At 35.7% G+C, this 13,848-nt stretch overlaps 1 protein-coding gene across 1 annotated transcript; it reads left to right on the top strand.

Moving 5' to 3' along the window:
- Positions 1–6,408: 6,408 nt before the first annotated feature.
- LOC116164735 (DNA topoisomerase 2-binding protein 1-like) lies at positions 6,409–13,477 on the top strand (the record flags this gene model as incomplete). Its single annotated transcript, XM_031478951.1, is given in 4 exon segments — positions 6,409–6,473; positions 9,566–9,811; positions 9,859–10,079; positions 13,199–13,477. Coding segments are annotated over 4 exon segments (734 nt in total), but the record flags the coding sequence as incomplete, so codon positions are not given.
- Between the last annotated feature and the right edge of the window lie 371 nt (positions 13,478–13,848).

Genomic DNA, 13,848 nt, shown 5'->3' on the forward strand with positions numbered 1-13,848 from the left:
CCGCATCTTTATCACAATCATTGTTACCTTCAGATGAGTAATAGTGTAGATATTGCAGAGTCTGTAATTGTTTCATTATTCTAATCTCACCCTTAAGCACTCGTCCCCAATTGTTTTTTTCAGTTTTCAATGTTAGCATCTTGACTAATTTCTTAGCAAAGGCTTCATAAGAAGGGTTTAAAATCACTTATGATGTTGCTGTCCATTCTTGTAGCTTCATCCTGTATTTTAAATAAGACTATCCAAGTGCTCCATGGACTCTACTTACACAGCTCAATGATTCCTTGTTGGACCATAGCATCATTGATTTATGCTCTTTGCTTCTTCACCTCTAATCTTGGTTTGTGCCATATTTATTTTCCTTATTTTCAGTCGTACTAAGTAAGACAGATGTTCCACTAGATTACGTTACTTTAATGTTACAGTAACCACCTTAGCCACAATAATTGTGTCTGCTTCGATTTGTGTGAACTATTTCCATCAATTAATTAAAAGTTTAAAAACTGTGGGAATAAACTATTACGAGTTATTTTTAATTTCATAATTTTCTTAATTCGCATGAACTAATTGTTTATCTATAATTACAGATATTAACTCTTAATGTTTCAATAATCATGGTTAATCATGCTAACTAAATTAATTGTAAAAAAAAATGTCAGTGTTAGGTTTACTATATTAAGTATTTGCAATTAAGCTATTTGCTTGCTGTGGAGGCATTTTTAAAAGATAGTACAATTAAAATAACCTTTGTGATTTACAAATTGTAGGTATAACAATTATGTGACATATGGCCGTTTGCTCTGACAAATTTAAGTGGAGTTTAGCTCGTGCGACAATCTTCGTCAAATGACACTTGTACTTTAATATACTATTTTATAACGCTGGCATTTTAAACCGCATTATTATACGTTAGAATATGTCATTATGGTGCAATAAACCTGCATATTTTTTACGTATGTTCATTATTTCAAAGAAAAATACACGCCGTAAACGTCTCCGCGGCTTGGACGTATACTCTGTCTCTCTCTGTCTTATTATACACCATGCCCAGAACTTAGCTACATTTGGCTTGTAATGGGTTATAAATTACAATAGAAGACTATATACTATTGATTAATCCAACTTACATCAAACACTTACCTCCTAAGTTAATGCCATTAGGTAACAATGCACTGCTATGGTATATGTTAGTTGGCATTTGTTGTGACAGCAATCGACTATTACAGTTAAACATATTTTTATGTGTGCATGATTTACAAATCTTCTTAACAAATTTTCCAGTATTTAACAAAAAAACACTTGAAATCATTGTATGTAGTTTTATATTTTTTATCCACGTAAATGTATTTATACTGACAATATACCTTTTAGTTGACTTTTATATTTATTGTAGGTAAGTTCATCTTGTAGAAGAGAGGTTTATTATGAACATTTTATTTTATAGGTAACTAATTATATAGATTTTAACGATTGCTGCAGTAGGCAAAAAAGAAAACCTTGGTTTAATTAGATAGTACTGTGGCCAATTATGTAGTTTCTTACCTAAAATAATAGGTAATCAATTCTTTATCTAATGAGTTCTGTCCCGATTTAGATTCGAAATCGTTTATTTTCTCTTGTCAAAATCACAAAATTTTTTTTATCAAAATCAAAATTTCGATCCACCAAAAATTAATTCAAGGGAAGAATGCTTTTTGAGAATGTCATGACCTGTAATAAAATCAGGGCACAAAGCCTATTAGTAGGATGTATACTCCGTTCAATAGTTATTGTCCAAGTAGGTAGCCATGGAATTTTGTTTTTATGTTTAATAAAATTAAAACTTCCTATCAGAATCAGCTGTGAAGTACAGGAATGTCTAATTTGACTATTTGAGGTTAAACGTACAATGTTGTCAGTGCTTTCACACTTTGTTTGCCACTAGACCTAATATGTTTGTATATCGGCGTCATGGATACGTATCGGTCAATTGTGATTTATAATTAAGCAAATATGCCGAAAACCATAAACTCAGATGCGAAAATGCAAATTTTAAAATCCTACAGGCATTATAAAACAGACAGGCCAGACCTAAGGAAAGCGGAAATCTTAGCCCGGCTTAGTGACATTTGGGATGTGAGTATTTATGCATTGAACTTAACTTTCGGTCTAATTTTGGGGTTTGTACTATTATAGGTATCAGAAAAAACCATTGAAAGAATTATCCGGCTGGATACTTTTGAATTGAAACCTTTTGGCCCACCACCTAAAACTGATATATATATATATAAAAATTTTTCATTTCGGGAAGATTTGCAACGACTGATTTGGAATTATCACTCGAAAAATGAACACGTCTCGTTTTGGATTTTTGGAAGGGTGTAATCTATTACAAACTTGAAATAGTAACAATAGGGATTATCACCAAACTATGAACGGGGAGATTTTTCAAAATTGGGTGGTTAATCAATTACTTCCATCAGGCAGCTGCTCTAAGACTAAAAGGTTCCCCAAGGATAGTAAGCTACCCGTCGGAAATAAGATTAACAGTAATGTACTAATCACAATGCGGTTGTTGAGGGCATCTCGGATATGATGGTACTGACTTATCGAGCAGTGGGTATCTTCTGAGAATCTACACCACAAATCTCCCAAAGCTGCTTCAGCTCCAGACTAAAGCTGTTCGAAGTTTAGACCAGCATATCGGCATTTAAATGTGGAAGTGTTTAGTTCATAAAGCCCACCACCAGCAACCTGCTATTACTAAGCATGTAATTGTAAATAAGTTCATATATAGCCTTTTGAAATTAATAATGTTCATTAGAGCCATTTGCCTACTCAATAAAGTATGAAATGTATTGAGCAAGTTGTTTCTCATGAAATTTATACGTATCAAACATATAACAAGATTACCACAAAATCCAAAACTAAATCTGGCAACTAGGTTTTGCACATTGACAGGAAATTATCATTTTGTATAAAATGGAGATAACCTATAATGAGTGACAGCACATATACACAGTGAATTTCATCACCCTAACATGGCCTACTACTGGGACAATAACTATTGAACGGAGTATAGTAGATTGAAGGATTTGTGCGCTAATTTGATTGTAGGTCACGACATTCTCAAAAAGCATTCTTCTCTTGAGTTAATTTTTGGTGGATTGAAAGAACCCATCAAAGTGTACGGTGTTTGGCAGCAGGTACAGACCTGCGGTACCCTTATTTTCAAATATTTCTTCTGATTGCAAGCCTATTAGTAAATGTCAATTTTGAAACTCCTACTGGCCGACTTGAGCAGATACCCAGGTTTCTCCTGCAACTTGTGCTGGTAGAGACGTTGAAACCATTGAAATAGGTTACTAGGCTTCTTTTTAAGTCATAACTAATTAAAGTACGATTCATTTATGAAATGCAAACTGTTACCTGTATCAACCAATGCTTCCGCTCGGACTCCCTGAATGTATGCTATGCTATTACAGTTGCTTTTTTTAGGAGCAGTATTTTCTTGTCGTTTCAAAACAGCAGCACTGTTTGGCTTAATAAGCGAAATTCCCCTTTTTACCACAAAACTGACAGGACTCATGGACAGGAAGGCACTCCTTTCAGGGATGAATACGTCCACCACATAAGAAACATTTTCGTTTATTTTTGTAAAAGGGGAAGCTGCGACGTTAAGTTCCTGGCAATGACCTTCAGGCTGTGATGCTCCTCCTCCATATTGTTGAGCCGCATTCAAGCCGATAACGTTGTATTGTTGGCAACTAATCTCTGCCTTCTCTAAGGATAATGCTTCATTGTACGGGTCATCAAGGCTCAGATTCTCGAGTAATCGCTGTCTTATGTTATTTGACTGGATTCCCAATATAAATGCGTCACGTATATTGTCAGATCGATTAGTGTTGGCGTCCACGCTTTGAAACTTAGGCGTTGAGCCAGAGGGCATGTGCAGTTTCCTCTCTGGGGAGTAAGTAACCTACAAATTTAGATTCGTCATGAAGGTAGGAGAAGTGTTTGGTATGATACTTCGTAAAATTCCGTAGCTTAGTGACGTTATGACGCCACAAAGATGGTCGCCGGGCGAAAATCTTAGTTAAGCATTCTAAAGTCTGGTTTCATGTGTAAGGAGTAATAGTATCATACAAATTTTGATTTAGCATAAAGGTAGGATCAATGTTTGAGATGATATTTTGTGAAATTCGGTAGTTTAATTACGATACGACGCGACGTTACAAATATGGCCGTCGGGCTAAAATTGTAGTTTACCATTCCAAAGTCTGGTTTCATTTGTAAGGATTAAGAGTACCATACAAATATCGGTGCAGCATAATGCCAGGATTATTATTTAAGATGGTATTTTGTCAAATTTGGTAGCTTAGTGACATCATGACGTCACAAATATGGCCGCGAAATGAAAATCTTCCAAGGAATACCCATCTGTTCCTGCAGTTTCTCTTGAGAGGGGATAACATAATACAACATTCTAGTAGAGTGTCTCGTGTAAGTTTGTCATTAGGTCAAGATTTTATTCATGCTGTCACAGAAGGAAAGTTTAAATCTCCGAAGCATATTTTGCTACCATTTGCACTTAAATCCCTCTTTGGCAAAGTCGTTAACTAAACTCCTAAATAGATGTGGCCATGGGCTTTCATACTCTCAAATCTAACAAATTAAGACAGCAACAGCTATGCAGAAGATTTCAGCTTGAGAAGAGCAACGCTTAGTAATTCCGAATTCCAAATGCATTTACACACCTCGCGTGGGATAATATCGATCGTTTAGAAGAAACTTTCTCAGGCGGTGGAACCACTCATCGAGTTAATGGGATTATAACACAGCCCGTGCCTTCAGCTTTAGCAGAAGGTTCAGATACACAGGAGGAAATAATTATTGACAGGAAACTGAAACTGCGAACCATACCATTGCATGACGCCGCTGTACAACCTTACAACCCTGGCAGGAGGGCATGCTAACAAATCCTACAGAAATTGGATACTTGCCAACAATTGATGCTTGTTCTTGAATTATTGTCATGTTCCTGCAAGAAAGATTGTGAGCCGAATACATGCTACTGTATCAAAAATTCATTGAAATGTAGGGATATGTGTAAAATTGAGGTTTGCAGTAACTACTCACAACCAGATTATGTTTTCGAAACTTCATCGTTAAACAGAATTAAGTGAATACAAAGTCTATATCAAATTATAAAGCAGTATCATGAAAACCGCTTAGCTGCCATCTTAGCTACCAACTTTCACAAAGTATCATCCAAATCATTGATCCTGTCTTTATGTTTGATTGAAATTAAAAATTGTATTATACCGGTAGTCCCCACAAGTTGATCCTGGCCTTAAAACGGTATAATTTTCACTTGGCGGCCATGTTTGTGACGTCATGAGTCACTAAGCTACCAAATTTGACAAAATACCATCTTAAATAATAATCCTGGCATTATGCTGCACCGATATTTGTATGGTACTCTTAATCCTTACAAATGAAACCAGACTTTGGAATGGTAAACTACAATTTTAGCCCGGCGGCCATCTTTCATGACGAATCTAAATTTGTAGGTTACACTTACTCCCCAGAAATGAAACCAAATCGTCCATTTTTGACCACCTGCTTCAACGCCTAACTGGCATTCTCTAGATAATAGTTTTAAGGTCTGTATGTATGCATCGATATTTTCTGGTAGCTAGCTTGCGTCTAACCTAGAATATTCTTAGGTTTGATTAAAAAAAACGTGTTTAACTTGCCGATTGCAGCGTCATAAGTTGAACACTCACTGATGTATGAGTACGCCCTTGAAGACAAGCAAATTAAACTCACTAGATGTAAAAAGAGACAATTCTTCCTGTTGCGACGGTGTACATGCAACGAGGCAGTTCTCGAAGGATCATATAGCCAGTGTTCCCATTCCTGTCGTATATGATTGCATATTTCGATTCCTTGGTCAATTTTAGTGTGACTTCATGTATTACAGATGATGTCTAAAATGAGTTGTTTAGCCATAAGTTGTCATTTTTTTTTAAAAAGTAGGTACATGTCCAGAAAAAATTGAATGCAATAAATTATCCTAAAACTTAGAATAAGGCCGTGACTCTGCACTGTCACTAATCATGAAATGTCCTTACGCGGTCAACATTTTTTTGTATTAAAAAAAATCACTCCCGTCAATTTTCAGAATTTCAATCAAGGGTGACTTGATTTTTTTAAATTGGAACTACCAATTTTTTTGTATTACATAAAATCTCAATTATGTTGTGTGGGTTTGGCTTGGTAATGCAACTGCATACCTCAAAAGATGTAAGCTGTAAATTTACGATGAAAGAAAATTGGGTGGTAGAGACTACCAAAACCAAGGATGTTCCCAAAAGTCAAAATTCGTTATACCCTGTACTTAATTAATGAAAATCTTTGTTATAGATACAAACCTTAAGGATTCTCAGCCAAATACTGTTGGATGGGATGATGAAATGAATACAGAGCAGGTAATACAGATTTACTACGCTTTTAGTGATTGTGCACGTTAATTTGGTTCTTCACTTTAAAATGCATGAACTTGGTGGATTACCGTTAACAGTATTAATTTTATTTTTAAAACCATCATGCTTACTTACCCATATACTACTTGATTCGGTCAGTTAAATTTAGTTGGCAACTCTAACCAATTTAGTTTTTGCCCTAACAGAGCAGCTTAGAGAAGGAAAGAGTAAGGAGTGATAATAATGATCGTAAAGTGAAGCTCACATTTGTTTATTATTTCACCGAAAACTAACCTATAATTACCTGTGAAACAATATACTTTTGTGTGTTTTTTGGCTATCACTTCCGTGCACTACAACGTACCATTGTCCAATAATGTTTTTAATCACACACTTCGAGACTGAAGGATCGTATAAACACGAAAATGAAAAATTAAACAAACTTTGACTCCGAAAATATGACCGTCACAGGCTTCAACGCGCAGCATTGCCCTCTAGAATATTATCAGTCCCCTTTCTTTGATAGTCTAAGCAGAGCAGTGTCCGACATTTTTGTTGATTGATATTTATTCTTCATGTTTTTTGTTTCATATTTATCAATTGTATACTGGATGGTATGGTGGGCAAGTGATCACCTCAATCCGCCCGAATTCTTCTGATCGTATAGGCAGTACTTGTGCAGTGCTAAACGCGTCGCACCATTAGCCCAGGCACTTTAGACAAAAAAATGCCCTAAATTAGACAAAATTAGTAACTAGCTGATTTTTGGTGAGGTGTTAGTATGTGATAAGGTAAGTATTTTCTGAAAGTTCCCCTTACTTCCCCCGCTTGCTTCACCCGGTACAGCGATACAAAGAGTCTGTGACCGGAAAGTAATGAAATCGCTATTGTGCTCCATCTATGGCACCGATTTTGGTGGTTGTGGCCTTAAATTGTTCAAAATGACAGTGGTTGTGCTAAATAATAACCACTGCAATTATCCATAACATTTTGAGGTGTTTTATTTGGAATTTTATGTACAGTTGCGCAATTTTTCAACCACAAATCCAATAAATAATTAAAACGCTTTCAGAGCGCCTAACTTTGTTACCATTTCGCATCTTTAACATCCTTATCATCCTGCAGAGGATGCGATAGATGTATTGGCGCAATCTCCTATACAGCGGGTAAATTTGGAAAGACAAGCTAGGGCGCAGTCACAATGTCTATCACACTGGTCTTTACAATCATATGTATAATTAAATGAAAAAGCTCGCCAGGGGCTTGGTGCCGGAGTGACTTGCTCGTAAGATATCCGGAATCCCCATTCTGTGGGTGTTAGTGGTTTCCAAGCCGATGTTGTACCTGAAGGTATACGCGGTGAGAAGGGAGAAACGCCGTGTCAGCCGTCGCGTCGGTTGGAGGACGAATGGCCAAGTCGATGTCTGATGAAACTTTCTGGTGAGCGACAGTGTATACCGAAACTAGTTTTTTTGCAGATGCGTTCAACAATTTCCAAACTGCTTTCTTTCCTTTTCCGAATCAAGACGAGGGCTTGTCGAATCCCGACGTCGCGTTGCATGTAATAAGAGAAAAATCTCTTTTGTACGGTTTAACGTCTTGTATGGTAAAAACCTTAATTTTTTTAGTAGTTGGTTTAACGAAAAACATTTTCGAAGAACATTCGCTTAAATGATCATAAGCGCGAATAAATCCACATTCATCGCAACTACGGCAACCTGGTCTAAAGTGGTCGCCTCGATAACGACCGTCACAATCAAGGTGTCGACGTCTTGCTTTACCTGCAAGTCCACACAGGGAAATCTGCTTTCCTCACAGGCGTTCGTGCTCGTTGTTGAGTCATACCCGTCAAATACTATCACTGTGGACTGACCATAGTGTGTGAGTACGTATTGGACATACGAATGGCAAATATCCCGGTTAGCTAGGTCGCGGCCAAACTCCTTTCCGTCGACAACGTATTGTACTTTGTAGGTCGATGAACTATCAGTGTATGCAGCATAATTCTCTCTAGTTTCCTCTAACACTGACTGTTGTTTTCCTCATGTAAGGCCCATCAAACAACGCTGGTGCGGCTACGGAGCGAGCTCCTACGAGATATTCCTTATGGTCCTCTGGACATTTCGACATGCAAGTAAGCTCATAAAAGCTGATAAGGGTCTACTCGTGTCTCCTTGCGTCTGATTTTTAATGTGCCGTTTACGACGCGATGTTCAGTGGATTACCTCGGTTTTACCACCAGCACGTTAGTAGGGGAGGTATTTCAGTGGGGTCAAAAATGACCCCCCACTCCTTTGACGGGAATACACGGTTTGAAGCACCATGATCCAGGAATCAAACATCAAACAAAATCTCAATGATGTCGGTCCGTCTGTAGGTACTCTCATTTCCAGCTAAACGACCGAACCGAATTGGACTCAAATTTGGTACACATATTCTTAGACATAAATGGGTAGAATTGCGCATACGCAGGTGTGCGAGTTGTATCTGTGCTAGACACTGCAATTTTTTTATGTTTCATTGTAACGTCACAAAAATTACCAAACATTTTAAAGGAAACAGTTTTAAATGCCATGAATTGTTGTAGTGGTTACTCTATTCTGAACAATTTAAGTCTACAACCACCAAAACTGTGCCGAGGAGAGAGCGCAATAGCGATATTATTGTATTCGCGCTACTTAAGTCTTTTTTATCGCTCTACTGGGTGAAGCAAGCGGAGGAAGTGAGGGGAACTTTCAGAAAATACTTACCTTATCACACACTAACAACTCACCAAAAATCAGCTAGTTACTAATTTTGTCTATTTTTTACCTAAAGTGCCTGGACTACATATACAACGTGACCAGAAGCTGAATATCTGGCCAAACAATGATCCGTTTCATCCCTAGTTTAGACTTTATGGAAATTTCAATTTTGTTTTTAATGAACACTCAACAGGGATAAAACTTATATTGCAAAATGCATTTTTATATAAATTACATGGAGCACATATAGCAGTCTGTAATTGTGACCTTTTGCTATGTCTGTAATTTGCATGACCTTGCTCTAATTGGAAATCGAATTCATTATATAACGTGAACTTAATTTTTTATTTACAGTACAAACAGAAAAAAATATTTATGTTTTCTGGTGTAAATCCAGAAAAACGTGTAGAGATGGTAGCAAATTTGGAGAGACTGGGAGCATCAGTTATCGATTCCATTCACTTTGATACCTCCAGTACACATCTGTTATGTTTAACGTTAGCACGAAATGAGAAAACGCTGGCAAGTATGAGTGCAGGAAATTGGATACTACATGAATCGTATGTCGATAAATGTGTTGCTCAGAAGAAATTTGTGGACGTAAGTCTATACACTTTTAATGCTATTTGCCTTATTCTTAATCACAGGAGGAAACGTTTGAATTTGGCAATCCTAAATTCAGTGAAAACATACATACCGAATATGAAAAAGAGAATAACAGATTGGCTGCTGCTCACTATTGGAGAAAAGAAGTTGCAAGGAGAGGTTACGGAGCATTCCATGATATGCGATTTATTGTTGTGGCTCAGAAACGCGAACCTCTTATTCATGTATTGGAAGCCGGTGATGGTATGGTAGTTGATGAAAGGTGAGAAAGGTTTTAATAACACACATTCTCCACTGTGATTGCATATATGCACATTAATCAAGAAACCTTTCTATGATGGTCTTCACAATTTTTTTTAATGCAGTTCGTTATAAGTTTGCCTCGTGTCGCGCATGTGAATCCTGACCTCGGCGATGTTCGAATGTTGAGTAGCTACAAAAATTACTGACCAGTGGCGTGGAAAATTTACTCGTCCTAATAATTGCACCTATATATTTACAATGGTGAAGGGAAAACAATTGTTGAATAATAATCAATACCTATACGCAATTAAAACAAAATTTATTCATAATTATAGAAAAGGGTACAGAATAAAACATGAAATACTCATATGGCGCCGCCACTGGGAGTGTCGCAATCGCGCGCTTGGAAGGATTTAATAACAAAGGAGTGCGCAGCCTATGGGACGGCAAACTTAGAACTTCTGCATCCCATTTTTTTATACAAACGATTAAATGAAAGGTTAATTATGGTTGTTTACACCGACAAATTTAAGTGGAGGTTAGCCTTTGAATATAAAACCGACAGGAAGGAGCATAGTAATGTAAAAAAGGGGATCAGAATGGAAGGTGAATATGGCGGTCGTGAATTTCCGCTTTCCAGTGGCGTGCCTATTTAGTTTATAGTCAAATGGTGCACAAAAAGTATAAGTGGAAAGTTCTAGTGTAATTATTTATAGTGGGTTACTGTATGTTTGTTGGTGTGCACACGAATCTGAAGTTGTCCAACAGACATTTTCCCCGTGTATATGAGAAATCGTCAAAAATCTTAAAGTAGGTTTGCTATCATCTTTATTGATTAAAAAAAACAAGAGCACAAATGATACAAGACCCTCATACAATTTAAATTTAACATAATGTCAGTCTTCTTAAATATTCAAGGAAACAAGGAGGAACAAAATAAGAAAACATTCACTGACCTTTAAATAGAATGAGTTTAGTCAATAAATTCCTAACTTTATCATTACCTAATGCAGTTTGTTGTTTACAAATAAAATTAATCCTAACATTTAAATATACATTTATGATACTTTTCATTAACAATATTCTGTGACTTTCAATTGGTGAACTATCATGATTTATCATATTATGCAAAATACTGCTTCCCAAAAAAAATTTCAACACTTGTAATGATATACAATTTTTATCGATTACAGATTTTCTTACAATTTGTTGTCTTCTTTAAGCTTTTCGCATTGTAAACAAATTTTTAATACGTCACTGCTTGGATATGACAGGCGTCCTCTACTTTTTTGGTATATCAATGAATTTAAGAAATTTTCTTCCTGTCCATATAAATAAGGAATGCAATTTTCACATTTGAGCTTATGTCCAAGATTGAAGCTGACAAAACTAGCAATGTATTTAACAACTTCCAAAACATAGGGAGACAATGAATCTAAGTTAAACACATAATCATGGTCTGTGAGAAACTTGGAAATAAAATCGTCAGAATCATCTTCACTAGTTTCTATTATGCTTGGAAGACTTTCATTTATAATTTGTTCTGGACTCTTGTAAGACGAACTAATATTCAAAATATTTATGTCGTGAAGTGGTATACAATTTCCTGCTCCACCATCTCTCACTTCAGCATGTATCAAAATTTTTTTGTAAGTGGCCGTGAACTCTCTACAAGTTGGATTTTTATCATATCCACCCTGTGATCTAACACTTCCAAAAAAGAGTTCGAGGTGATCTTGATGCAACTTATATGTTGGAAGGAAATGTAAAATCTGTGTGGCAATATATTCTTCATACATTCCTAACAATGCAGAAAACCCCATCAACATCCCAGCGAATCCAGTTCTTCTTTGTGATCTTGTAACAAACATATTGTCTCTCATTTTTAAGTTGACTATGTACTTGCAATATTTTGTATAAAACCTACGAATTTCTTCAATATTGGTAGGGCATGTTGCCTGCTTATACCCGACTTCTGAAATTTTATGCGAGTTCAAAATATTAAAAGCTTATATATCTAACACAATTAATCCAAGCATTTCTTCTTCCAACATTTTTCGGAAATCTGTTAGAACATAGAGAAATTCTTTACTTTAGATTCAGTATAGCTATACTTTTATAGTTCCATACTTTTAGTGCATTTTCCAACGAAGCCACTTTCTCTGTCCGTATATCGCATATTGTAAACATTAGATGTGCGCATGCACAAAATGCGCAATGTAAATTTCTTATTTATAGTGTTTGGAAAATGCGCTAAAGTTAGTAATCATGAAAACCCCTTTGTGACGCCAATGCTACGCGCGCAGCAGTTAACCTACCTTTTTATGACAGTTCATTCTTTCTAATTTTAAATCTAAATTTTTGACTATCTTTAAACATATAATGTAAACGAAATACTTACGCATGAAAAGTCAGCTTTCCTTTTTGATGTTTAGCGTTGTAAGAAATTCCACAAGTTGAGCAGCTAACCATAATTAGGAGTTTTTCAAGTCCAGTATAATATCACTATTTCTACCCTATAATTACAATAATTTATAGTATTTTAAAAGTTCACTATAACACTAACTATCAACACGTTAAACTAATCGAAAAATACACTCAAACAACTCAAATTCGTGAAAAATACACACCATACACAATCGCGCAACTAACTTTTATTAAATGTCAATCAAAAATGAGTCATAAATGGAAGGTCAATGGGGATTTACGATAATTCAACCGGTTTAACCGGGTTGGTAGAAATCACCATAGAAACAATTGTCTCAATAATTGTAACCATAGCAAAATCTACCAACCCGGTTAAACCGGTTGAATTATCGTAAATCCCCAATATGGCCGTTTCCGTCCCCTTTCCATGTATGGACGTAGGTTGCTATGCTCCTTCCTGTCGGTTTTATATTCAAAGAGGTTAGCTTAAACGTAGCTTAAAATTCATGGCAACGATTATTGCGACAATGGTTGCCATGGATTTTATGCTCTGATTAAATGCAAACGGCTATTAATGGACATTTTTGTTAATTTTCTTCACATGCCTATTCAATACAATCTTAATTGTTTAATTGACCAGATTTTATTTGCTACAATGAACTGAGAATGTTTTCTAATTTTTCTTTATTTGTATTTGTTTACTATTTGCAGCCCACCATTCAACAAAGCAATCCATGCAACACACTGTTTATTGGATTTAAAATATATAGATAACGTTGAAGACTTCATTCCACTCGCCCAGCAAGGTATCTACTGTGTAAATACTTTATTTGTTAGCGACTATTTAACCAGACCCGATGCGAATATCCGAGATTTCATCATTCCTTACTTTTTAGATTACTACAATAGTTAACATGTGTTAATTCTATACTTTGTGAAATGTTTTATTATATTATGTTAATATAAATAAATATGTACCTTATTTGTTAATAACTTTTCGGCACAATATGATAGTAACAATCGTGATTTTATTATTCCTAAACTTGTTAAGTGATTACAGTATTATCCGTCTATGTAATAATAATAATAATAATAGTTTATTGCCATGAATAAATTCCTTTACATTGGCATTGTCATGAATGTAGAATAATATAGAAAAAAAGACAAACTAAAAACATAAAAAGGACAAACGTTATATATACACATTGAGGAAAATAAGATGTTAATTTGTCCTGTTTAATTCATATCAAGCTCGCCCACGGAGTAGTAATTTTTTTCAAGTAGATATAATTTTAAGTTTTTTTTAAACAATTGAATATTCCTTGATTGGTTTATTGCCTTTGGTATAGCATTAAATACTT

Source organism: Photinus pyralis, unplaced genomic scaffold (genome assembly GCF_008802855.1).
Source record: "Photinus pyralis isolate 1611_PpyrPB1 unplaced genomic scaffold, Ppyr1.3 Ppyr1.4_LG2, whole genome shotgun sequence".
Classification (NCBI taxonomy): domain Eukaryota; kingdom Metazoa; phylum Arthropoda; class Insecta; order Coleoptera; family Lampyridae; genus Photinus; species Photinus pyralis.